The 26,224-nt window shown below is 52.7% G+C and overlaps 1 protein-coding gene across 5 annotated transcripts; it reads left to right on the top strand.

The window, feature by feature from the left end:
- The first annotated feature begins 899 nt into the window (after window positions 1-899).
- EML2 (EMAP like 2) lies at window positions 900-25,472 on the top strand. 5 transcript variants are annotated; one of them, XM_061139615.1, is made up of 22 exons: window positions 900-1,071; window positions 3,701-3,919; window positions 4,012-4,135; window positions 4,320-4,424; window positions 6,484-6,512; window positions 6,714-6,843; window positions 10,860-11,009; window positions 11,759-11,828; window positions 11,942-12,052; window positions 13,324-13,419; window positions 14,331-14,465; window positions 15,247-15,346; window positions 16,086-16,240; window positions 16,564-16,689; window positions 18,855-18,986; window positions 21,622-21,689; window positions 21,961-22,049; window positions 22,287-22,384; window positions 22,923-23,010; window positions 23,449-23,544; window positions 24,623-24,753; window positions 25,057-25,472. In XM_061139615.1, the coding sequence occupies exons 1-22, from the start codon at window positions 900-902 to the stop codon at window positions 25,180-25,182; spliced, it is 2,550 nt and encodes an 849-aa protein (XP_060995598.1). In that variant the 3' UTR covers window positions 25,183-25,472. The 5 variants fall into 5 exon arrangements, 4 of the variants coding, with proteins under 4 accessions (XP_060995598.1, XP_060995597.1, XP_060995599.1 ...); XM_061139614.1 differs by having other exon boundaries at window positions 4,317-4,424; XR_009692476.1 differs by lacking the exon at window positions 25,057-25,472 and adding an exon at window positions 20,535-20,641 and having other exon boundaries at window positions 973-1,071; window positions 4,317-4,424; window positions 6,711-6,843.
- The last annotated feature ends 752 nt before the right edge of the window (window positions 25,473-26,224 follow it).

The raw sequence follows: 26,224 nt of genomic DNA, 5'->3' as shown, positions 1-26,224 counted from the left end.
TTTTCTTCCCTTTTTTCTCCCCACAACTTCGGAGCCAGCTCCGACTGACACCGCCAGCCGTCCAAGTATCACAGCTGGGCCTTTGTCAAAACCCGGACTGGATAATAACGTGGGAGAGGAAGCCGGTGGAGGGAGGAGCTAAGGGCCTGGAATGGCCAATAGGAAAGTGGAAGGAAAGGTGAGGGCGGGACTAACAGACTTAGAGTAAGGGGCTCTAAACTTAAAGGGCGGAGCCAATCCTATCTGTTGGCCGGGTCTTGGGCACTGGCCCTGAGACGCTCAGAGGGCGGTGCCAAAAGCTCTGGGGTCGGGAATAGAACTTTAGCTCCCCCAACGGGGTTCTGGGGGTGGAGCTAAGAGCCCTGAGGGCTGGTCTAGATAGAATAAACAAGAGCTCTAAGACATGAGCTAGAATAAGAGTTCCAGGGCGGAGCTTGTGGGTATCTGGGTGGATTTGAGGCTCCAGGGTCAGGCTTTGGTCTTACAAGGGGTCTTCTCGAAAATCCAGGGAAAGATTAGGAAGGTCTGGGGGGTGTGGGAGTGTCTTCTTCCACCCTACCTTTCTCTAAGAGCCGGGGGCTATGCTTCGGGCTAAAAAGCAAAAAAGGCCCTGCCCCTTCCAACCCTTTTGCATTCCTATTGGTGGAGGGGGCCTGCGCGACAGGCTCTCATTGGTCCTGAACAGGCGAGGAGGGGGTCTAGAGAGAATACGCGCCTGTTGTGGGCGGTACAGACAGTACCGAGAGGGATCTCGGCTCAACCAATCCCGGCCCGAGGATTGTGTTGGGGGGCCTGGCAGGGGGTGTCCCGACCCCCTCCCCTTTTCTGGGCATCCTGGGGAATGACCCCGGTGCCAGGCCCGGCGTCGGCCTCCTGATGCCGGGCGGGCCGGGCTGGGGATGCTGGAACGAAGGGCGTTGCTATGGCAACGGGAGGCAGGGCCTGGGGGGGGAGACCGGGCCCGAGCTGGGACCGGGGGGGCCGGCGGTGGATGTGGCGGGGCGATGGCGGAGCGCGGCCCAGCCTTCTGCGGCCTCTACGACACGTCCTCGCTGCTTCAATATTGCAACGGTGAGACCCCTCTTCAGTTCCGACCCTGGCCCCGCCCAGGGCTGGACCTATCTTCTTCTACCCCAGCCTCCTCCTTCCAAGTCCCCATCCTCGCTCCTAGCTGAAGATTCTCCTTTCTCCCCTAGCAGGACCCTGACCCCATAACAAGGTGCCTGATCCCCAAAGCCCTGATCCCAGTCCCCCACCTTCTTCGACCCTCCCCTTTTTCTCCAGGTGGCTGAACCGAGAGAAGGGAGCAGAGCCTTTAGGAGCTTGGGGTTGCAGGAGGGAAGGCCTGGAGGTCTGGAACTCTGCTCTCTCCAACCCCTCTCAATCCTCTGGGACCCTCTCCCTTCTCCTCAGCAGAGGGACCGATTGAGGGAGAGTGGAATTGGGTGTTGGCTTGTGGGCTGGGTGTGGGACCAGGCAGGATGACCAGAGGACTTTGCCTCCACTCTACCCCCCAAGTCCTCAGGCCCCACCCCTCCTGCTCATTAGGACTCATCCCTTCTCTCTAGACAAATCGATATGAAAAAGAAGGGCCACTGTGGGTGTCGGCCCGAGCGAGGGGAGCTGGAGGCAGAGGGGAGAAGTGGGAAGTGGGAGCTGGTTTCTGGGCAAAAAAGCTGAAGGTGGGGGAATGAACCGGCAGGAGGGAGCAGAGGACTTGAGTCATGGTGGGTGAGGGGTGGGTGGGTCAAGGCCTCAGAATAAGCTGGCTCTCTGGATGGGGGTTACAGGATCAAGGTAACAGTTCCTCCACTTCACTCTGGGGGCCTGAGAAGGAACTCCCATTTGGAGGCTCACCTCTGGGCATACACCCCCAGGGTCAGGGACCAGAATGTTCATTTTTGTCCTCCTCAGCTCCTCTGAGAGTCAAGCTGACAGGGTGCCTAAGTCTGGGTCAAATACCTGTTCCAGGACTCAAATTTTGTGTTTCCATGTATGAATAACTTCGTTTCCCTGGGTTTCAGTCCCCATCTATCTCCTCGCCTCCTAAAATGGGTATAATACTACAGCTACTAGAGTTGCTGGGACATTGGGTACCATGTGCTCAGTCGCGTCCAACTCTTTGCAACCCCGTGGACGGTAGTCCACCCGGCTCCTCCGTCCATGGGATTTTCCTGGCAAGAATACTGGAGTGGGTTGCCATGCCCTCTTCCAGTGTGGGTACCATAATAACATTTAATTATATTCCGGATTTACTGAGCACATACCAGAGTCTGGTGAGATGCTAAGTGTTTTGCACGTGTCAGCTCTCTATGACAAATTTCATTTTTTGGGGGGTAGTATAGTATTATTAGTGGTAAGTAAGAGGGGTCTTGGCACAAGGAGGTGATCAGGCCATCCTGCACCTCCCCTATTGGCTGTTTGACCTTCGGTGATCTCTGCACTCTCCCCCATCCTCCCTCTTTAGTTTCCTCTTTTGCAAAACGCAATGCCAACAGGACCCTGAGATTCCTTCTCTTATGAGTTCTGAGTCCTGACAGCTCTCTCCCTCAGACCTAACCCACACCTTCCAATGCAGGTCCAGGCACCAGACCAGAGTGGCGCTGGGTGGGGGGCAGGGCAGGCGAGGCCAGGCAAGCGATTGGGCCGCAGGGGGTGGAGGAGGGAGGGGAGGGACCGATGGCTGCACTGCGGAGCCCAGCGGACGGGCGGGGCGTCCTATGGACGGGGGATAGCAGGTGCTACTTCCAAGCCCCGTTCCTGTTAAGGCTACCACCTTTACTTCCACCGGACTGGGAGCCAGGGCTTCCTTGGTTCTTACCAGCAATGAGTTTGGGTATGAGTGGTCTGGGAGGAAAGGGGGAGGGGGGACCACTTTGGTACTCTGCCCCTCCCACTTCGGGAAAATGAGGGCCGCGGGAGATGGAGGAGGAGTTATTTGGCTGCATCTAGAGAGGAGAGGGAGAGCCGAGTCGGGGGCGTGGGAGTACAGAAGCTACATTTAAAAAGAGGATCAGAGGAGAGAAGCTTGGGTCGGGGAAGTTAGTTTGGGTGTCAGATCCCCTTGCGCGAATCTCGGGTCTTCGAGGAGCTGCCTGCAACTCCCAAATTTGCCGCCAGGGGCCGCAGAAACTCTGTCCTTGCAGCAAGTTCTGGGGTCGAACCGCTCGGTGAGGAGAGAAAGCGGAGAGGGACCAGGCACAGACCTTTTTGGCTCGGAAAGTCTTAGAAACAGAGAGGGAATGTTAGTACCCGCGATAAAAAAATCTCGATATTCCTCAGAGGATATTGGGGATCAATTCTAGAATGTTGGTGTCATTCGGGAAAAGTTGATGTCATCCTTAAGATGTTGATATCACTAATAGGTATTTAGCATCTTAGTCATAGAATCTTAAAACCAGAGTCGAGAGGCTCTTGATTTGTAGACTCTTTCTTAGAAGGTTAGCGAGGAAGGGACTTCCCTAAGGTCACGCCTCCAGGGCGCTGCGGCAGAGAGGAGTGTGCGGGCAAGGGTTGAGAGCCGTGGGGATTTCCTTCCCCTCTTCTTGGCCCACATCCAGGCGGTCCAGCCCCAGGTCGCGGGAGATGAAGGGGGCGTGGCTGGCCCCGGACTTAGCCCCGGGCAGGTGGGAGGGACACTTCCCCCTGGGCGTTGGAGCTCCTGGGTGGCCCTCGCAGCCAGCGATCTCTTGCTTTCTAGATGACAATTTGTCGGGCACGAGCGGGATGGAGGTGGACGACCGCGTGTCGGCGCTGGAGCAGCGGCTGCAGCTGCAGGAAGATGAGCTGGCGGTCTTAAAGGCGGCACTGGCTGACGCGCTGCGTCGCCTGCGGGCATGCGAAGAGCAAGGCGCAGCGCTGCGCGCGCGGGGCACCCCCAAGGGCCGGGCTCCTCCTCGCCTAGGCACCACTGCCTCCGGTATCTTCACTAGACTAGAGGGGTGAGGTGGTAGGGGCTGGGGCCTGGACTTCAAACTCATCCTCTTCTGTCCTCTAACTCCATCCCTCTAGTGTGTCAGCTCCTGAAAGGTCTTCCCACCAGGACGCCCCTCAATGGCTCGGGACCCCCGCGGCGCGTGGGCGGCTATGCCACGTCCCCATCCTCCCCCAAAAAGGAGGCGACCTCTGGGCGCAGGTAAGCCGTGGAAGTCGGGATCCCCCGCCTCTTCCAAGACCTCGGAGGCTGTTTTTATGAAAAGGGATGGACTCAGGTGTCTGAACATCAGCAGGGGAAGGTCCTGAAAAGTTCTCGCCCGCCTCTGGCACTCGCCTGCTGACTTCGCCGGTTCTGCCCCTAACTGTCTGCTCTCTATTAGCAGTGCCCGGCGCTACTTGTCACCAGAGCGCCTCGCCTCCGTGCGCCGCGAGGACCCCCGCAGCCGCACCACATCCTCTAGCAGCAACTGCAGCGCCAAAAAGGAAGGGTGAGTGTCCAAAGCGGGGTCGTACCGCAAAGGGTGGGACCAAAACCTCAGTGAGGCTTGGAAAACGATGGGGAGACTAGGGTGATGCCCCAGGCCACGAGGTAATAACCTAAAGCATGGTCATCTAGTTCAGAAAGCGGAAACGGTGAAGGAGGATCGGAGGGACCAATCCTGAGACGGCGTGGTAGTAGTGAAAGGCACGGGAAGGCGGAGCCACCATTGAGGGGCGTGGTCAAAACTTTAGAGGCTGAACTAGAGCATAGGAGGCGTGAACGGTCAAGTCTCCCGGGAAAGTCCGAGTAGAAGTTAGGGAGGAGCCAGGATTGTGGGCGTGGTTATTAAGGTAAAGAGAGACTCCCGCACGGAGTCTCCGGGAGGCAGTCAGGTCAGGGCTCTAAGAGGAGTTTCTGCAGGAAATAGGGTAATCAGAAGAACGGGCGTGAAAGGAATTTGAGGGCGTGGCCAGAGGGTAAACTGGGCAGAATCAGAATCTGGGGTGAGGGTAACGGGCTGAGATCACGTGCAATAGTGTCCGGTGCAAGAAACTGGGAGGAGGGAAGCCTGGGCGTTGCCAAGGTGGAAATGAAAATTGAGTGTGGTCATAGGAGGAGAAGGGGACGACAGAAGAATGAGATGGTTAGATGGCATCACCGACTCGATGGACATAAGTTTGAGCAAGCTCCGGGAATTGTGATGGACAGGGAAGCCTGGCGTGCTGCAGCCCACGGGGTCGCAAAGAGTCGGACACGACTGCGCGACTGAATTGAACTGTGGTCATAGGTGGACGTGGACAGACCTCGTAGGTCTGCAGGGACTCAGAGTGAAGTCTTGGTCTGCTTGCTTGACCAGACCTGAAGACGATAGGAGTTTCCATGAGGAGCTGTCGATTCAGGGGTAGGGTCAAAAGGAGAGGTGGGACTATGATCAGAATGTTGGGCGAGGTCAAGTTCCCAGAGGCCGGGCCTGATTGAATGTCTGGGCGGTGTAAAAACCAGAGTGTGGAGTCCCGAGGCGGTGGGCGAGGTCAAGGCTGGAGGGTGGGGCGGACTAAGGCTGGACCGGAGTCAAAAAGCCACACATTTCACCCCACTGAAATAATAGCAAACACGTACACAGAGCTATGTGCCAGGTACTACACAAGGCACTTTACATGAATTAACCAACTGAAGCTTCACAATCGCCCAGGAGGTTTATTATCCCCAAGTGAAAAGTGAAGAAACCAAGGTAGAGGTTTGGCAACTTGTTCACAACGCTGGGAATTGGCGGAGCTTGGGTTTGAACTCAGGCAGACATGTCCTCTAGTCCGTGTTCTCAAAAAACAGTCTCTCTCCCCCCACAAAAGTGCCTGGTGTCAGGACCCCACAGCCCCGGAACGTGAACCTCCGGCTGCGGGGTCTGCGGCGGAGGGCGGGGCAGGGCGCGGCGGCGCGGGCGCCTCCCAGGGCCGGAAGCGGCGGAGCTGGTCCCGGCTCCACCCCCGGCTCCGAAGTGCCGCCTGCCGCCGCCATGAGTAGCTTTGGACCTGGGTGAGACCCTCTCGCACACACCCCCTCCTCCTTGCACTAGCAGGACCCAGGTCTCCGCTTTCTCCGGGGACCCAGACCCGCGGGCATCACCTCTTTCCGTCAGCAAAAAGGAGTGTAGAGACACGCCCCTTCCCTTAAACCCTCACCTCTTCCCTTTCTGTTAGAAGTTTGGGGCGCTGTGGGACTGCGGGTGGACAGCATTGGGAGAACCGTGCTGACTTAGGAGGGAGGGGTACCTTGTGACTCCCCGCTTCCAGGATCGCGTCCCTGTCACTTCATGCTGTGTGATCTTTGGCGATCACTGCCTCTCTGGGCCTGTGTCTTAGACTCTGCAAGGTTAACCGAGCAAAGCACACGGCCTGCAGAGAGGCAGCGCTCCGCTCCTTACTCGCCCCCCCACCCCCATTACTCATCAAAGACCTCGGGAGAGCCGTGGGGTGGGGGAAGTGGTTTCTTCCAGCTTCTGAGTTGCCTGCTAATTAGGGCTTTCTTTTCTTTCTTTTTTTCCCCCCTTCTTTATCCTTTCCTGACAGCAAAACCAAAGAAGTTATCTTCAGCATGGGTAAGTAGGGAGAATGGGAGGGCCTCGCTGGGGTGAGAGGCCAGAGCTGGAGGTCAGGAAACCTCTTTGACCTCATCTCCACCCCCCACCACTTCCCTCTTTTACTTAAAAAACATTTAAAAAGTGAATTCAGAAGGGGAGAGGATACGGGGGTGTGGACTGGTATCAGCATCTGACCTCTGGGGGTATGCATCCTAGCAGAGGAGGGCTCGGTGAAAATGTTCCTGAGGGGCCGCCCTGTGCCCATGCTGATACCGGAGGAGCTGGTCCCCACCTACAGCCTGGACACACGCTCTGAGCTGCCATCACGCCGATTCAAGTTGGACTGGGTGTATCCTTTTACTTTAATCTCTTCCTCCCGCTCCTCCCACCCCCACCCCCCACCCCCACAATCCGGAAGGGACAGAAGCCCTTCCGTGGGACAGCAGCTAGAGGGAGGGTCTTTGTACCGAAGGTGGGACTTCCCGGGCATCTACGACGTGAGGGATCAGGAAGAGCCTGGAGTCTGCAGAGAGCAGAGGGAGGCAGATTAGCTCACGTGACTTTTATGATTCATTAGAGCAGCAAACATTTGCTGAGTGCCCTCCATCTATCAGATTCTCTTCTACACACAGGCTAGGTTCCCTGAGCTCTCCTTCTAAAGTGGGGGAGACTGAGGCCGGTGAGTCAACAGATAAGATAATTTCAGCTAAGTAATAAATGCTGGTCATACAGTAAGCTCAAGTGAGAGGAGTAACTGGGTTTCTCTGAGGAGGGGGCATTTGAGCTAAGAATTGAACACTTAGGGGCCAGGGCTTCTCTGGTGGCTGAGATGGTAAAGAATCTGCCTGCAATACAGGAGATCTGAGTTCGATCCCTGGGTCGGGAAGATTCCCGGGAGTGGTTACCCATTCAGGTATTCTTGCCTGGAGAATTCCATGGACAGAGGAGCCTGATGGGCTATAGTCCATGGGGTCGCAAAGAGTCAGACACAACTGAGTGACTAACAGCTTCACCTCACTTTCATAGGAAGAACAGAAGGCACGGCAGGTCCAAGGGCTCTGTGGTCAGAGTGAGTTTGGTGAATGTGAGAAATGAAAGAAGTTGGTGCTGGTTAAGAACCCTGTCTTTGGAGCCTGGCAGAAATAGGTTGAAATGCCAGCCCAGCCTCTGGCTGGCTTTGTGACCCTGGACGAATCACCTTGCCATTCTGTGCCTGATTTGCCTCCTCTGAAAAGTGGATGACATGATTTCAGATTCATAAGACTGTGAAACAATGTGCTCATAATATGTGCCCTATAAACAGAGATTGATTAAAATAATAACTAATCAGTATTGAGCACGTACTGACCATGCCACATGGCATGTGGGATCTTCGCTCCCTGACCGGGGATTGAACCCATTGGAAGTGTGGAGTCTTAACCATTTGACTGCCAGGGAAGTCCCTATTGAGCGCTTTTTGTATGCCAGGCACTGTTCAAGGTTCTTTTAATATAAATACATCGAATAATATAATCCTTCTCTTTTGTAGGGTTCAGAATATGTTTTTACAGCCAGTGTTCTCCAAGAGCCCTCTGAGGCCTGCAGGTTAGGAATGATTCCCCTTACTTTCCAAGTGAGAAAACTGAGGCCACGAGAGGGGTCCCAGCCCTGTCCTAGGGAATCAGAGCAGAACTGAGGCCAGAACTCTGACTCTGAGCCCTAAGCTTTTTCTGAAACACAGACTGGGGTTTGGGATTTGCATCCTGGGGACCCACTTCCTGTCCTCCTCTCTTGGCCTTGGTTTTTTCCCTGGAGCAGGCAGGAATAGTTGGAGCCCGGAACCTCTTCAAGGCAGCTGGAAATATTCACAGGAATTGAAGAATACCATGCTGTCATGCCAGGCTTGGCTTGATAAGTGAGCATCAGGAGAAAAGCAGCTGAGACAGCAATAGTCCATATGGGCCTCATTCCCCAGTCCTAAAATGGCTGCAGGGTGAAGCAGTTTCTATGGGGATAGGCATATTGACATCCATTCAAATGTTTCGCGAACATTCTGGGACTAAGGGGCTGGGGTCCAACAGTCCCCAAATTAGTATCAACCTGCCCTCCTGGGCTCATAGTCCAGTGTGTGGACAGAATCCATGACAATGACAACTTAGAGTGGGCAAGGCTGGGATGGGGGAACCCAGAGAGGGCAGCTGACCCATCCTGGGCATCAGGGAAGGCTTCCTGGAGGAGGAGTTACAGAAGAGAACAAAACAGCTCAGTTTTGGCTGCTGTTCAATTGACAGTCTCATCAAGGACTGGGTGCAGTTACCACATTAATCAGATAAGTAGGATGAGTCCAGCAGATGAAGTGAGACTGAGGCCTGCTCTGAGAATGTGATAGCTGAGAAAGGTGGCAGGTAGCGTGTAGTAGGCAAAGGGAAAGGTTAGTGCCAAGACCTGGGTGATGGTCATGATCTTGGTGTTTTGGGGAAATCTAGCATCAGAGGGCAGGAGAAGGCAATGGCACCCTACTGCAGTACTCTTGCCTGGAAAATCCCATGGACAGAGGAGCCTGGTAGGCTGCAGTCCATGGGGTCGCTAAGAGTCAGACACGACTGAGTGACTTCACTTTCACTTTTTACTTTCATGCATTGGAGAAGGAAATGGCAACCCACTCCAGTGTTCTTGCCTGGAGAATCCCAGGGACTGGGGAGCCTGGTGTGCTGCCGTCTGTGGGGTCACACAGAGTTGGACACGACTGAAGCAACTTAGCAGCAGCAGCAGCATCAGAGGGCAGAAGCTAAGACCAGGGAAGGGCATACGAGGCCAGCAAGTGGAGCTTGGGCTTTCTCTTAGGGGAACTGGGGAGCTACAGAAAGTTCTGAACAGAAGAGGGGTCACATTCCTTCAACAAATATTGAACTAATTTGTCCGCTGTATACCAGGACCTCATCTAGGCACAAGGGGTACATCAGTAAACAGAATGGACAGAGGTCCCTGCCCTCCCGGAGCAGGGGGAGACACAGAATAAGTTAAATAGATGGACTTCCCTGGTGGTCCACTGGTTAAGACACTGTACTTCCAATGCAAGGGGCGCAAGTTAGATCCCTGGTTGGGGAATTGCCATGGGGTGTGGCAAAAACAAAAACGGAACATGTGGGATGCTGGTGAATGTACTGCAGGAAAATTAAGAGGGAGGGGGGATGGGGGCATTGAGGGTGTATGGGTTTTCTTTATTTTTTAAGGTTTTTTTTCTTTTGACATGGACTTTTTTTTTAAAGTCTTTATTGAATATGTTACAATATTGCTTTTGTTTTATATTTTGGTTTTTTGGACCCAGGCATGTGAGATCTTAGCTCCCTGACCAGGGATCAAACCTGAACCCCCTGCATTGGAAGGGGAAGTCTTAACCACTGACTTGCCAAGAAGTCTCGAGTTTGCAGGGTTTTTTTGGTCATGCTGCGAGACTTGTAGGATCTTAGTTCCCCAAACAAGGATTGAACCTGGGCCACGGAAGTAAAAGTGCTAACTCCTAACCACTAACCCGTCAGGGAATTCCGGTTTGCAGTTTTAAATATCTCAGAACTGTTAAGGAGAGGCTGAGAAGGCCTCTCTAAGGAGCTGACAGTTGAGAAGAAAGCCTGAGCAGGCGACACGTGTAAACTGACTTAATGATAATAGGTTTTAACAGGATCCCTCTGGGGAAGAAGGGTAGACAGATTAGTTTCCTGTGGCTGCTCTTAACAAATGCCCACAAACTTGGTGGCTTAAAACAACAGAAAAATCTCACAGTTCTGGGGCCAGAAATCCCCAATCAAGGTGTCAGCAGGGCCACGGTCCCTCTGGAGGTTCTGGGGGAATTTTTCCCTGGCCCCTTGCTTTTGGTGGCTGCTGACAAGCCTTTCGGTTCTTCCCTCACTCCAGTCTCATGCTGCCTTGTCCCACCCAGTGTCAGGGTCTTTTTGTCCCCTGGCTCTTACAAGGACATTTGTCACTGGACTGAGACGGCCCAGCCAGATAATCCAGGATGATCTCATCTCGAGATCCTTAATTACATCTGCAAAGAATCCTTTTCCAAGTAAGGTCACATTCTCAGTTTCCAGGTGGTAATATTTTGGTGGACACTTTTTTTTTCTTCATTATTTGGCTGGGTGGCATGTGGGACGTTAGTTCCCTCACCGGGGATTGAACCCTGCATCCCCTGCATTGGAAGCTCAGAGTCCACTGGACTTCCAAGGAAGTCCCACAGTAGACATATTTTAGGTGGGGGGGTTATTCAACCTCCTACAGGGCTAAGAGTGGAAACGGGAAAACCTAGCTCCTCTGACCTTCATCTGGGAGTCTGCTAACAGCTGCAATGCAAAATATGCTCCTTAACCAGCCCTTGGGCATCTCTAGCTATGGTTACCGTGGCCGAGACTGCCGAGCCAACCTCTACCTGCTGCCCACGGGGGAGATAGTGTACTTCGTGGCCTCTGTGGCCGTTCTGTACAGCGTGGAGGAGCAGAGGCAGCGGCACTACCTGGGACACAATGATGACATCAAGTGGTGAGGCCAGGGAGGAGGATGCCAAATATCTCCCACACAGGGCATCACAGGGGAGGTGGGTGGGGCCAGGTCTTCATTTGGCCTGAATTCAGGCAGAACTCGGGGGGAAAACATCATGGATTAATTATCATTACTTCAGATGTCGGTGAATTCACTCCGATACCTGGATTTTTCAGTTCTCTTGAAAACTTCAAGCAGGCACACCAGACAGCCCCGCAGTGTGTTGGAATCCTGTGGTGGCAGCCACCCTGTCGATGGGTGTGTTCTCCTGGTCATTTTGGTTCAGGCTTGAGCCCTGTGGGCCCCTGAGTTAGAGACCAGAGGCCTGAGTCTTGCTTCTGAGCCAGGGTACCCAGAGAGTGTCCCCTTATTGCTGTTGAAGAACTAAATCATTGTTCATTGACTAACTCAGGGGTCCCCAACCTCCGGGATCTATCTAATGCCTGATGATCTGAGATGGAGCTGATGTAATAATAATAGAAATAAAACGCACAATACATGTAGTGCGCTTGAATTATCCCCAAACCATCTCCCTCTCTCCCATCTGAAGAATAGTTTTCTTCCACGAAACCGGTCCCTGGGGCCAAAAACGCTGGGGACCGCTGGATTAAAAATAACTCATTCAGCCAACCTGTGGAATGAATAATCAGGCATCATGACTGGGGCTGCAGCTGGAGGGGTCCTGGGCTGCTGTCAGCCCTGCCCCCCCTCACCCACTGAGTCCCCTCCACCTGCTCTTCTCGCCTCAGCCTGGCTGTCCACCCTGATATGGTCACCATCGCTACTGGACAGGTGGCGGGCACCACTAAGGAGGGGAAGGTAACAGTGGAGGGAGCAGGACCCGGAGGCTGGGATGGAGTTGTGGGTGCCGAGTGTGGGGGAGAGTCAGGGAGCCAGACCCCCCAGGTAACTGGCCTCTCTCCTTCCTGCAGCCGCTGCCGCCCCACGTGCGCATCTGGGACTCGGTCTCCCTCTCCACCTTACACGTGCTGGGCCTGGGGGTGTTTGACAGAGCTGTGTGCTGTGTGGGCTTTTCCAAATCTGTAAGTCCTGCGCACGCCCGGCCCTGGGCCCTCGCCTGCCGCCAGTTCCCCTTTGGGTTGGAGGCCACGCCTTCATCGTGACGTCACGGGTGCTGGCCACGCCCCCGGCCCGAGTCCCGGCCCCCCTGCCCGTCAGGCTGTGCGCCCACAGTTGCAGCCTCACCCGCCTGCTCTGGTGGCTCAGCCATAAAGAATTATCTGGCCTGTGTGGGTAGACGTGGGTTTGATCCCTGAGTCGGGAAGGTCCCCTGGAGGAGGAAATGGTCAACCTGCCCCATATTCTTGCCTGCAAAAGCCCATGGACAGAGGGGCGTGCAGGCCACAGTCTATGGGGTCGCAAGAGTCAGACGCGGCTTAGCGACTAAACAACAGTAAAACAACATGTCTGCCCCCAGACAGACTCCGCAACGATCCTTTGTAGATCAGGTAATGCTTTTTGCATTGTTTTTCACACCACCTTTCATTCTGGAAGGATCCTTAATTGTAGGCATTTTAAGCCCTGTGTCTAGCGCAGCCCTGCTCCTAGTACCATCCGGAACATGGGTGTTGGCAGATATGGGGGAGGTAAGCACAGAAATCAAGAGTAAGGGTTTAGGAATTTGTAGAGCAATTTGACATTCCCACAACATCCAGGTGTGTGATTGGTGGTTGTTTCCTAAAATCATATTTTACATTTTTATTGCATTTCACCAAAGTAGTGGCTGCAGCGAATCAGGAAATAAAAAACAACTGGTCCTCCCACTGACCATTTAAAAGCCTCACAGGTTTTCTGAGACCTTTGGAGAAATAAAGCTATTTTGTTGCCAGCAGCTCGGGCGGGGGGGGGGGGGGGACGACTCTGCAAAGCCAAAACTAACCTGTGCTTAACTAAAGATAAAAAACAGCGACATTGTCCCAACTTTATTAGTTGTTTAACTTCATAGTCTTACAAGCCATTACAGAATAAAGAGGCAGGTTAGATGCTCTTAGTAAGAATTCCTGAGGGTGTGCTTGTTGCAGAGAAATTGTAGCTGAGGGGAAATTAGATGAATTTCTTAGGGACTAGTCATTTCAAAAGGAAAACTATAAACAGCCTTTAAAATGTGTGTGGCCCTGGATGGGGAGTGTATTTTAATGTGTTCCATATGCCTTGGGCCAGGGCCTTTGAAAATCTTAAAACAGGCCTGAGTGGCTAATGCCCCAGTGGGCAAGGTATTGGTGTTGGGGGGTGGGGAGAGGGGGGTAGATCCAGAGCTGTCTGCCCCTCCCCCCATCCTCTTTCCTCTTCCTAGAATGGGGGCAACCTGCTATGTGCAGTAGATGAATCCAACGATCACGTACTCTCTGTGTGGGACTGGGCCAAGGAGACCAAGGTGGTGGATGTCAAGGTGAAGTAACCCCCTTGTAACCCCCCATTTTTTTTCCAATCCTCATTCCCTGGGGTCCGTCTGTGGTGGCCAGATCTCAGTGTTCATGAGTCCAGAGTCAGATTCACCTCGAAGTCCTGGCTTTTCCATTTGCTAGCAGAGTGATTTCAGGCAACTGGCTTGCTGTCTCGGTGCCTCAGTTGCCTCATCTATAAAATGGGAGTTATGGCAGCATCTCCCCTGTAGGGAAAATTTGGCTTTGATGTTGGGATATGGGGTGGGCAGACCAGGCCAAACAGGAGGATCAGTACAAGGTGGCTGCTGTTTCAATTGCCCTGCGATGTCTAAGATAGACCTTGACTCGCATCTCTGGCTGGTGGCCTGTTTTACAGATGAGGAACCCGAGGCATGGTAGAGGGGAGAGCTACTTGCCCAAGGTCATATGCTCATTCTGGGCTGGGGGCAAGAGACCTAGGATGGGCGGCCCATGGTTTGGGGAAGGAGAAGTAGTTGAGAGGCTGGGCTCCCAGTGGCTTAATTCCAGACGGAGTCTGGCTGTGTGTCCTTAGGCAAGTGACTTCCCCTCTCTGAGCTTCACTTTGTCATCTGTAAAGGACGGCACTAATGAGCTTTACCTCACAGGGTGCTGTGGGGTTAAATGAGTTGATGGATGTAAAGGGCTTGGCATGGAGCTTGGTGCAAAGTAAGGGCTTTCCACGTGTCTGCCATGAGATTGGTGAAGAAGGCAGTAAAGCTTCACTGGCTGGCCCTGCTTCCTGTGCTTTAGCTCGCCTGTGTAGGGGAGACACAGGCAAGTCAGTTGTGTAGTACACAGCCCACACAGCTGTATTTAGGGCAGTCCTTCCTGGGACGGGTGTGGTGGTCCTGGTGGCTTTGAGGTCCTCATTCTGAATCTCCTCCACCCCTTAAAGTGCTCCAACGAGGCCGTGCTGGTGGCCACCTTCCACCCCACAGACCCCACCGTGCTCATCACCTGTGGGAAATCCCACATTTACTTTTGGAACCTGGAGGGGGGCAGCCTGAGCAAGCGGCAGGGCCTCTTTGAGGTGAGTGCCAGGGGTCCCGGGACTGGCTGACCCTGAGGGAGGCTGGCAGGGACCCTGCAGACAGCTGGAGACACCACAGAGGCTGGAATTTGTAGGGATGCTGAGATACTGCCTGCTGGGGCCTCAGTTCCCTTATTCATACCAGGGGATGGTCCTCCCCAACTCTTTCAAGTTGTGAGGATTCAATGGGATGAAGAGCTCCTAGCAGATAGTGGATGCTGGGTAAATGGGTTGCTGTGGTTGTCAATACTCTGGATAAATACAGAGGTCGGAGCCTGGTGACTGGGAGAGAGAGAAAAACAGCAGGAAGTAGAGGCCCGCCTTTGGTGAGAGTTGGGTCTTCCACCCCAACAGAGGAGGCCCTGAGAATACCAGGCTCAGATGCAGGTGAAACGGAGATATTGAGAAGAGGGTGGGGCAGGGCAGGGGGAGGGATCTAGAGGCAGATGGGTAGGGGGAGGGAAGGAGAGGAGAGGGGTGGGGCAGAGAAGGGGAGACAGCAGGGAAGACTGAGGACAGAGACTGGGACAGAAGTCAAGATGAGAGAGAGGAGGGAGGAAGGGGATCTTGGGTGGGGCCTTCCCTTGAGACAGTGGGGTCAGAAACTAGGTGATGTGACACCATGGGTGTACACTGGAGACAAGGATGCTCCTCACAGGGCCGCACCTAGAAGCAGGGAAGACCTGGTCCTGCAAGACCATGGTCCTGGCTGGTGGGTGAGCTCGGGGAGACCACCCAGCTTCAGTGACCCTCTGACACATCCCCCTCTCCCCCACCTTAGAAATACGAGAAACCGAAGTACGTGCTGTGTGTGACCTTTTTGGAGGGTGGCGATGTGGTCACCGGGGACTCTGGGGGGAACCTCTATGTCTGGGGCAAAGGTCAGTGTCACCCCACCATTTGGTCCCCAACCCAGTCCTCCCTGACTCCTTTTGAATGTATGATGTGCGTGCGTGCGTGCATGCTAAGTCACTTCAGTTGTGTCCAACTCTGTGCAACCCTATGGGCTTCAGGCTCCTCTGTCCATGGGATTCTCCAGGCAAGAATACTGGAGTGGGTTGCTATGCCCTCCTCCAGGGGATCTTCCCGACCCAGAGATCCAACCCACTTATCCTACATCTCCTGCACTGGCAGGCAGGTTCTTTACCACTAGCACCACCTGGGAAGCCCTGGGTATGATACAACAGGTTAAATCCTTGCTTGACCAATTCTAATGCCTCCATCAAGGTTCAGCTCTATCCCCACCTGCATGAAATCTTCACGTATTCCCTTCCCTTGTCCTCTGCAAACCCCATGGTAGTGATCAAGTTTGAAAATGAATGGGTTAACCCAGGTTTGATGGATGGAAGGATGGTTTGTTCCAGACAAAGGAATGAATGAATAAGGCAGTGAATGAATGTACGAGTTGTCCTACTCAGTGAATAGAAGAATGAGTAAATGAATACGCTATCTTTCCAGATGGCTTATTAGATGGATGGTAGGGTGGTTGGGTAGATGGGAGGGTAGGTAGAAGAAAAGGTGAGTGAATGGCTGGATGTGGGACTGAGAGTTTGAGGTGTTTTCTGGGGTCAGTGTGGGGGCAGCTTCCACATGCTGACCCCTGCCCCCGGCCACCCGCAGGTGGGAACCGAATCACACAGGCAGTGCTGGGTGCCCACGATGGCGGTGTATTTGGGCTCTGCGCCCTGCGGGACGGGACGCTGGTGTCCGGCGGGGGCCGCGATCGGCGGGTGGTCCTCTGGGGTTCCGACTACAGCAAGCTGCAGGAGGTGGAGGTGAGGAGGGGGAGAGACTCATACAAAGGTGAGGAGATCTCCCACCACCCCACCAGGGCTCCTAACACTAGACCCTGCTCTCCCAGCCTGTCTCCCCCATCCCCACCCTGCCCTCACCTCTGTTGTTGCTGTTCAGTCACTAAGTTGCATCCAACTCTTTGCAACCCCATGGACTGCAGCACGCCAGGCCTCCCTGTCCCGTCACTATCTCCTAGCGTTTGCCCAAGTTCATGTCCGTTGAATCATTGGTGCTATCCAGCCATCTCACCCCCCACCTCTACATGTGTCCTAAACTCATCTGCCTGCCCCCTCCACACACCCAGGTCCCCGAGGACTTCGGCCCCGTGCGCACCGTGGCGGAGGGCCGGGGAGACACGCTGTACGTGGGGACCACCCGCAACTCCATCCTGCAGGGCTCTGTCCACACCGGCTTCTCGCTGCTGGTCCAGGTGAGCATCTCTTCTGCGCATGCCCTGCTCCGTCCCCACCTGCCTGTCTCCTCTCTGTACCATTCACTGCTCTCTTACCACTCCCGTTTCTCCTCACCTCCCTGCCCCATTCCTTATCCTCTGGCCTGGTTAACACCTCTTAGCTTCCTTCTACCTGCTTTTGACTTATAACCATGCCCCTGCCCTAGGACTCCTGCCGCAGAACACCCCCTGGTCCCGCAGTGGGTTAACTGGTAGCACAGCAGGGTGTTCCCAGGACCCTGATGGAGCTATGCTGCCCACTATTGATCAGGGCAGTGTCCTGTTTCTGTAAGTGCCCTGGCAGGTTGTCCCACAGGCCTCGGGCCACACACCTTGCAGGTCTCCAGCTCCAGGGCTCTAGGAAGGCCCTCTGAGGTCTGCTCAGATGCCCATGCCTCCCTCCTGGTGGACCAGAACTCTATCCCACATCCAGGTTAAAAAGCCCACCTACAAAAAAAAAAAAGCCCACCTACCAAGTGGTGGTTTAGAAGGATGGCTTAGAATATGAATTCTGGGGAGTGACTGCCTGGGAGTGAAGACAACCCTGTCGCTCACTCGCTGTGTGATATGAGGCAAATGAGTAACCTCTCTGTGCCTTTATGCAACGAGAGAGTAACACAACTGACCTCACAGGGTTTTATAAGGATTCCGTGAGTTAATTCATATACAGCATTTAGAATGGTGCCTAGCATAGAGTAAGTGCTCATCGAATCTTGGCTGCTCCTTGCTGGAACTTCCCTAGTGGTCCAGTGGTTAAGACTCTTACCTTCCATTGTAGAGGGCATGGACAAATTCAATCCCTGGTCTGGGAACTAAGATCCCACATGCTGCATGGCATGGCCAAAAAGAGAGAAAAAAAATTGTTTCTTGTTCAGTGGTTTTCCCCTTCCTTCACTCCCAACATGCATTTTCCCTCTTACAGGGTGGCTGAGATCCATGCAACTGGGTTTAGATTCTCCCTTCTGGCTCTTAGGGGCTTTCCAGGTGGCTCAGTAGTAAAGAATCTGCCTGCATCTCAGGAGACATGGGTTCAGTTCCTGGTTCAGGAAGATAGATCCTCTGGAGAAGGAAATGGCAACCCACTCCAGTATTCTTGCCTGGGAAATCCCATGGACAGAGGAGCCTGGCAGGCTAGAGTCCACAGGGTCACAAAGAGCTGTACATGACTAAGTGACTGAACACACACACATACTATGGTTCTTATTTCCATTGAAGAAGATGAGGAAAAACAAGGACTAGAGGGATTTCCTAGGTGTCCCAAGGCCAGAATGGACTTTAAAGACCCCTGATAATAGCATCAATGTTCTACAGTATTAGTTATACATATTTTTTAAATTTTTTCATTCTTTTGGCCACACTGTGTGGCTTGTGGGATCTTAGTTCCCCAACCGGGGATTGAACCTGTGCCCTCCAGCAGTGAAAGCAGAGCCCTAACCACTGGACCACTAGGGAATTCCCAAGTTATATATTAATGTATTACTAGAATTCTATTACTTAGCATTAATCATTATGCTACTATCAATAATTATAGTTCTGTTGATTATCATAGTTAATTATTTTAATAATATATTAATAGGGTATGTTATTATTACCAAATGTTTCATTTGGTGAGCACTTTGTATCAGCCTCATACACCTTCCATGTATTTGCACTTTCAGTCCACAATTTGAGTAAGCAGAATGCCATGAGACACATACAGTGATTGGACCCATTTTACAGAAGATGAAACCGAGGGTTCAAGGAGAAGTCACCTGCCCAGGTGACTGCCATAGTTAATAAATGAGATATGGTCAGACTCACCAGGCTGAGTACCCTCCATGGTTTCCCACAGCCTTCTGGGCACTGTCAGACACCTAAGATCAAGCTCCTACTCACCACGTCTCTTGCTTCTCATTGTGCAAACTGGAAAGCAGAGGTCTTGAGGGGAGGGGACACATTTGCCTGGAGCCCCCCCGCTGGGGCAGGGGTCTGCCCAATCATTGCCTCCTTCAGATACCCTGGGCAAAGCGTCGTCTCTGGGTCACCTGTGGGGAGAGTGTATTGCTGAGGCTAGTCCAGCACTTCTTTCTGGCATCAGAGGTGGGGGATGCGGAGGAAAGATCTGGATTGGTGGTCTATGTGCTGTAAACTCTCCTTCCTGCTAGGGCCACATGGAAGAGCTGTGGGGCCTGGCCACACACCCCAGCCGGGCACAGTTTGTGACATGCGGGCAGGATAAGCTGGTGCACCTGTGGAGTGTGGAGTCCCACCAGCCCCTGTGGAGTAGGACCATCGAGGTAAGGGGCTGGGGGACTTGATACACCCTTCTAACAGGACCACCTGTCTCAATGTGTCAGGGTTCAGTACATCAAACAGAAACCACACCCAGTGTCTTTTAGCAGAATGAGATTTAATGCAGGGAACAGGGTGCTTACAAACCCGCTTGGGAGGGCTGGGGGAGTGGGTTCTCGACTGGAAGGAAGCCTAGAACAATACCCCAGACCTGACCTGCCTGAGGAGCTGCTGCCTTTTTCATAGGAAGGTGGGGAGTCAGGAACCACTGGCTTCAAGAAAATTCTGTCCTCATAACTGTGATCCAGGAATCAGGATGCTATGGTCACTCAAGTGTTGGCTCTAGAGCTATACTGTCTAGTACATGTGGCTCTTCAAACTTAACTTTAACTGTAAGAATGAAAGGTTCAGTTTCTTCTTTGCACTAACTACATTCCAAACATGTGACTGCATGTGTGTGTACATGCTCAGTTGCTCAGTCGTGTCCAACTCCCCTGTCCATGGAATTCTTCAGCCAAGAATACTGGAATGGGTTGCCATTTCCTTCTCCAGGGGATCTTCCCAACCTAGGGATCGAACCTGCATCTCCTGTGACTCCTGCATTGCAGGCAGATTTTTTACCTGCTGAGCCAGAACGTGTGGCTAGTTGCTACCAAATTGGCAAGTGCAGATACAGAACATCTCCATCATTGTAGAAAGTTCTGTTGCACTGTCTTGCTAAATCTAGAGTGACTCAATGCTGGCTGTATTTGCAGTGACTAAAACCAGATCCTCTGAGCCCTTGCCTTTCAAGGCTAGTGGCTGCTCACCTGCACAGCAAATGTTTTCACAACCTAACTGGTCAGCGGAAGTGGCAGAGTGGGGCCTCTACTTTGCGTCTTCCAGAGCCCACAGTAGTGTAACTGATTGTTGGACACCAATCACAGCTGACCCTAGCCGCATGGGCTTCTGGGCAATGTAGTTTTTAAGCTCCCTTGCCTGTGCAGTATGGTAAAGTAGAAAGTCCTTTGTCATAGTCTTCACACCACCTTTTGAGGTTTTGCTCTAGGAATCCAGGGTTACCTGTGATCCTGGAACACTTGATGGCCTTTCAACTTCTAGGAGTCAGGGATGGTGTGTCCTAGAGATTACTGGGGCCATATGTAATAATCCTCACCTTGGCTGCTAACTGAACACTTACTATATGTTCCATGTTCCATGTTCAGCACAGCAGTTCTCTAGCCAGGGCATCAGAACCACCTGAGATGTCAGAAACACAGAATCGAAATCATGAGCTCTAAGCACAGGAAGTCTGATTCAAGAAGTCTGAATTTGGTCCCAGATTCTGCAGTTTGTAACAAGCTCCCTTAGGTTATTCTGTTTCAGGCAGTCTCCCTACCATGCTTGAAACTGCGTTAGCACTTTACCCACATCATCTTTTTTTTTTTTTCCTAACTTAAAATTTTTAACTTTGTACTGGGGTATAGCCAATTAACAATGTTGTAGTAGATTCAGGTGAATAGCGAAGGGACTCAGCCATACGTATCCATGTATCCAATCTCCCCCAAACCTAGCTCCCATCCAGGCTGGCAGATAACATCATCTTTTTAACTGCTTCCACCCCCAACCTCCACAAGGCAGTAGGAATGATGGATCCTCACTTGGAAACAGGCCCAGAAAGGTAAAATCACTTGCCCATCAACAAGTGTAATTACGATCCTGCTGCCGCCGCTGCTGCTAAATCACTTCAGTCGTGTCCGACTCTGTGCGACCCCATAGATGGCAGCCCGTCAGGCTCCCCCGTCCCTGGGATTCTTCAGGCAAGAACACTGGAGTGGGTTGCCATTTCCTTCTCCAGTGCATGAAAGTGAAAAGTGAAAGTGAAGTCACTCAGTCATGTCAGACTGTTAGTGACCCCATGGACTGCAGCTTACCAGGCTCCTCCATCCGTGGGATTTTCCAGGCAAGAGTACTGGAGTGGGTCGCCAGTGCCTTCTCTGAATTACAATCCTAGTTGACTTTTGAGTGCTTCCTGTGGGCCATCTTACTTACCAGCTTACCATTCTCGGGGCTTTACACCTTGCTTATAATAGTCCTGGGAAGTGTGTGTGTTGATGTTCTCCATCTGAGACAACCAAGGCCAGGATGGAGAAGCTTATTTGATGTCACATCACTAGGAAGTGTCAGAGCCACTGTTTGAAGCCAGGTCTGATTCCATGGTGCTCTGTTGCCCCACACCCCAATTAAATATTTTTTTTGCTGGAGATTAGATAAAGATGTGGGGAAACAGGCACTCTGACACACCTGGTGCTAAGCTGATATAATTTTATGGCAAGCAGATTGACATGATGTATCAAAAGACTTAGAAATATGGACAGTCTTGATCCCAACAGCCTCACTTCTAGAAACATCCCTAGGGAGATCATCGTGGGTGAATAAAGCTGTGGGAATTTAAAACAGGAGTGAAAAAGGATTCAGAGTCCACAGTAACAGGAGGAATGTTTTCCGTTCGAGCCAACATGTTAAAGGGAAGGAGAGTGTTTTCTGAGTGTCTGTGGCAGGGGGATACCGGAGGGGAGCAGAGGGAAGTGAGAACCCTTAGGCAGGCTCTGAGGCTGGGAAGAAACAGCTTCCAGCCCTGTTTCTTCTCTCCCTCCTCAGGATCCTGCCCGCTCTGCCGGCTTCCACCCGAGTGGCTCTGTCCTGGCCATCGGCACAGTCACTGGCAGGTAACACTGACGGGCATTTGAGGTGGGCTTCTGTGCTCCCCCCAGGGACTATCCCTTGATTCCCCCCTCCTTCCCTACTGCCCCAAAGCCTACAGAGAACAATAATTAGGTCCCAACTTGTTGCCAGGACTTGATCTCCCATCATTCCTCTTTGGGAGTCCACTTTCTCCCACGTCTTTCTGGGGTCCCTCCCTCAAGGCCCCACAGATTGCCACCCCTCTCTACCAGATCAGCTCACCCCTCCTCCCCCCACCGCGTCTTCTCCTTAAAGATGGCTGCTGCTGGACACGGAGACCCATGACCTGGTGGCCATCCATACAGATGGGAATGAACAGATCTCAGTGGTCAGCTTCTCTCCGGGTAAGGAATGCGACGGAGGACGCTGGAGAGGCAGGGCCTGGGAGCAGAAAAGCTGGTTTACACGCAGGAGGAAGGGTTGGAGCCTGTGTGGCCCCGGCCTAGGGGTGGGGCCAGGACTATGGTAGGGATGGAGCTCGGGAGTACTGAGTTGTCTGGGATAGTGGGGGGGGGGCTGAATCTGAGAGAGGAGGGGGTAGAACCTGGGTGCTTCCTCATAGCCCCCTCCCCCTCCCCCAGACGGGGCGTACCTGGCCGTGGGCTCCCACGACAACTTGGTGTACGTGTACACGGTGGACCAAGGCGGCCGCAAGGTCAGCCGCCTGGGCAAGTGCTCGGTGAGTGGGCCGTGGCCCCCAGCCCGCGCCGCCACGCCTTCCAGGGGGTGCAGGATTAACCAGTTTTCTACCTCAAGGGAGCACAGCTTCAACACTCAACTGACTGCCCTGATTACTACGTCTAGGAGTCTTAGCTGGGCACACGACACGTTTACCCTCTCCTGTGTTTTAAGCCCGCCCTTCGTGTAGCCCCGCCCCTCACAGTCTAAGCCCGCCCCTTCGTGTAGCCCCGCCCCTCACATTCTGAACACACCCTCTGTGTTATAGCCCAGCCCCTTGCATTCAAAGCCCGCCCCCTCTGTGTCTAGCTCGGCCCACTTGTTCTAAACTCCCCTTGTGTTCGAAGCCCTCTTTGTCTGGCCCTGCCCATCACGGTCTGCCCCTGCCCATGGGAGTCTGGCCCCACACTCCAAAGGCTTGTGTATCCTTCCTCTAGACCCCTTGTGTTTTCACCCTACTTCTGTATTTTGCCTTCCCCCCCATCCTGGTTGGATCCTGCCCTCTCCAGCTCTAACCCCTCCCCTCCCCTCCCCTGCAGGGCCATTCCAGTTTTATCACCCACCTGGATTGGGCCCAGGACAGCAGCTGCTTTGTCACCAACTCTGGGGACTACGAGATTCTGTACTGTGAGTTCTCTGAAACCCAAAGGCACGCCTCCTTCAGCCTCTCTACTGCGCATGTGCGATTTGCATAGCCTTCCCTGGGTTCTGGCAGATAGCGCAGGGCATTCAAGTCCCTCTCCTCTGGCTGGTGTATTCAGGGGCTGATCTGTTGGGCTGGTCTCCTGACTTCTGGTTTCCTCCCTGGTGGACCCAACTTTTAACCAATTCCTCCCCTCTCTGGTTGTATGGGTTGGGTACAGGTTTCTAAGCAGATACCCTTGCTCTGGCCTTGGGGTGTTATCACCACCAAGGATTTAGCCCCCTCAGCCAGTCTGAAGAGGTAGAATAAGCCACGGGACCTCAACCTCCTGTCTTGGACCTCAGTGTCTACTGTCTGTGAAATGGGTGTGTTGTCAGTAGTTCTTTGTGCTCTGAACATCTCACCTCTGTTTTCTGCCCCAGGGGATTCATCTACCTGTAAGCAGATCACTACTGCTGAAACTGTGAGGAACGTGGAATGGGCCACGGCTACTTGTGTCTTAGGGTTTGGGGTGTTTGGTAAGTTGTGGAATGGACAGAGTCTTGCTGAGGACAGGAGTTCTGAGAAATATCCCTGACTGATGGTTTTTACAGCCTCTTATTACGAGGCTTGGAAACTCATTCCTTTACCCATGTGAGCAGCAGTGTTTGTGTCAGAGGAAAGAGGAGGGTGAGATGACTGCTCAGGTCCCTTGGAGCTGTAATGACATGAGAACAAATGGGGTTGGTGCCTGGCCCAGAGAATTTTGCGCGGCCTGTGTCCCAGTCGTGAGTTCATTCAGGCGTTAGTGTGCTCAACACATACTCCCTGAGCACCTCTCTGCACAGCTGGGCCGTGCCGAGACCCAGTGGCGACCACCACAGCCCTGGCCCTGCCATCATGGTCTCACAATCCAGTGGACAAGATAGACCTGTTCCCAGACAACCCAGAATAGATCAGGCTGAGGCAAGGAACTCCAGAGAGGACATCTGGCTCCAGTCTAGCAGGGAGTCAGGGAGGACTTCCTGGAGGAAGGGACATCCAAACTGGGCCCTGCAGGATGAGGAGTTACATTCCAGTATGGTGAAGAAGGAAAGCAGTCTTTAGGCAAAGGGAATAATAGCCATGTATAAAAGCTCAGAGGTGACAGAGCTTGCTATTTGGAGAAATGCAAGAAGGCAGGATGGCTAAGTCATTGCCGAGTTCAAGGGAAGCACTGGTGAGGACAAGGCTGGACCAGTGTGAGGGGCCTGACAGAGCATGGGGGTCATGGTGAGAAGCCTGGACCGTGGAAGGGTTTTTGTTTTGTTTTGGCCACATTGTGTGGCTTATGGGATCTTTGTTCCACAACCAGGGCTTGAACTCAGGCCCTTGGCAGTGACAGCATGGAGTCCTAAACACTGGATCACCATGGAATTCCCCATGAGAAGGTTTCGAATGATGGAAGATAGGGTCAGATACATATTTCTGAAAGATTATTCCAACTCTCCTCCCTGGCTAGAGACAGGCTAGATGAGAGGAAGGCAGGGAGGCTGCAGCTGGGGTCTGCTCACCTTGGGGGTTCCTGGCCCCAACTGATATCTTATCATCACCGCCCACCCCTAATCTTGTCCGCAGGGATCTGGTCCGAGGGAGCAGATGGTACTGACATCAATGCTGTGGCCCGCTCCCATGATGGGAAGTTGCTGGCTTCAGCTGATGACTTTGGTAAAGTCCACCTGTTCAGCTACCCTTGCTGTCAGCCTCGAGTGAGTCCCTGTGGGAGCTGGCAGGGTGGAGGTACCAAGCAACCCTTTCCGGATCCCAGTTTTCCCATCTATACAAAGAGGGCAGTGACTTTATCCCAAGGGCCTTTCTTACCTTGAAACTTGATAAATTTCTGAGTCTGTAGTGCTAAAGCTCTGAGCACCTGCATTATGAAATCTTTGGTTCTTTTATCTTATTAAGTCAAGATATACTTACTGAGTACCTACTATCCACCTGGGCACAGGGAATACAGCAGTGAACAAGACCGGTGACCTCCTTTTTGCTTCCTTCTTTCCCTCTCACAGGCCCTCAGCCACAAATACGGTGGACACAGTAGCCATGTGACAAATGTGGCCTTCTTGTGGGATGACAGTGTGGCCCTGACCACGGGGGGCAAGGACACCAGCGTGCTGCAGTGGCGGGTGGTCTAAACTGCGGAGGGTGGGGTTCCCAGGAACATGGGGCCCAGGTAGAGTCAGGTGGTGAGGCTGCAATTCTATTTTCGGGAGATGTCTATTGCCGAGTAGAGTAATATATACCCAGAGTATGTCTATAGCAAAGGGGGTTATGGGGGTGGGCGGGTGGACTGACAGAAGTCTCTATTTATCGGGGTGGGAAGAGGGGTCACATTGATTTGGGGGAGCCATTAGAGTGTTTGGTTCAGAGTGTTTTTTTAAGTTTATTATTTTATATCATCCAGAAATAAAAACATGTGCACTGAGGTGGAGTGTCAGGGTCTGTGTATGGGAGTATCTATAGATTGAGTGTGTCTATAAGTATATGTGTGTGTGTGTGTGTGTATTACAGTGTTTGTGATGAGAGACCATTATTAGGTCTTAATTGGTCTTTAAGCTTGATAGAAACCAAGCTAGCTCTAACTTAGGCCAAAGGAGTACTCAGTTGGGCGACATACCCAAACAAGGAAAGGCAGTTGTCCCCTCTGAATTTCAGGGCCCATGAACCAAGGGTTTGAGACCAATCAAGGTATTCCATACCTTCTCTGATCTTCTGCAAGTCAGCTTTTTTCTCTGGGAACAGCATTCTCCATGCAACAGAAGGATGGCATCCGGCAGTTTGAACCCCAAGCCCAAAAATCCCAAAGAAGGGCTATGAATGGCCCATCTGCAAATCAATCAACTTGGACTGTTGGTTGGTCTACTGTGATTGGTTAGTTCCACTTATGTGCTGCCCAGTCCTGGACCGATGATTGTGGCCAGGAAGATGGAATCATTAAAAACATGGAAGCCTCACTTGAACCATAGGGTTGAAATAGGGCAAGGAAAGTTTTCAGAAAAGAGGACTGATGACACTATAGAGATCTAGCGGATGAGGTATGAGCGTTCTGCATTACAAGAGACAGAAACCTAATTTCATCCAGCAGAAACAATAAGAAGCAATTGCCAGGTCGTGGAACTGAGTAGTCCAGGAGGGTTCTAGCTGGATTGTGGTGATTGGGTTTCTCCCTTTGGGGAT

This window comes from Dama dama, chromosome 4, assembly GCF_033118175.1.
Source record: "Dama dama isolate Ldn47 chromosome 4, ASM3311817v1, whole genome shotgun sequence".
In the NCBI taxonomy this organism is placed as follows: domain Eukaryota; kingdom Metazoa; phylum Chordata; class Mammalia; order Artiodactyla; family Cervidae; genus Dama; species Dama dama.
This window is presented reverse-complemented; position numbering and strand designations above follow the sequence as displayed.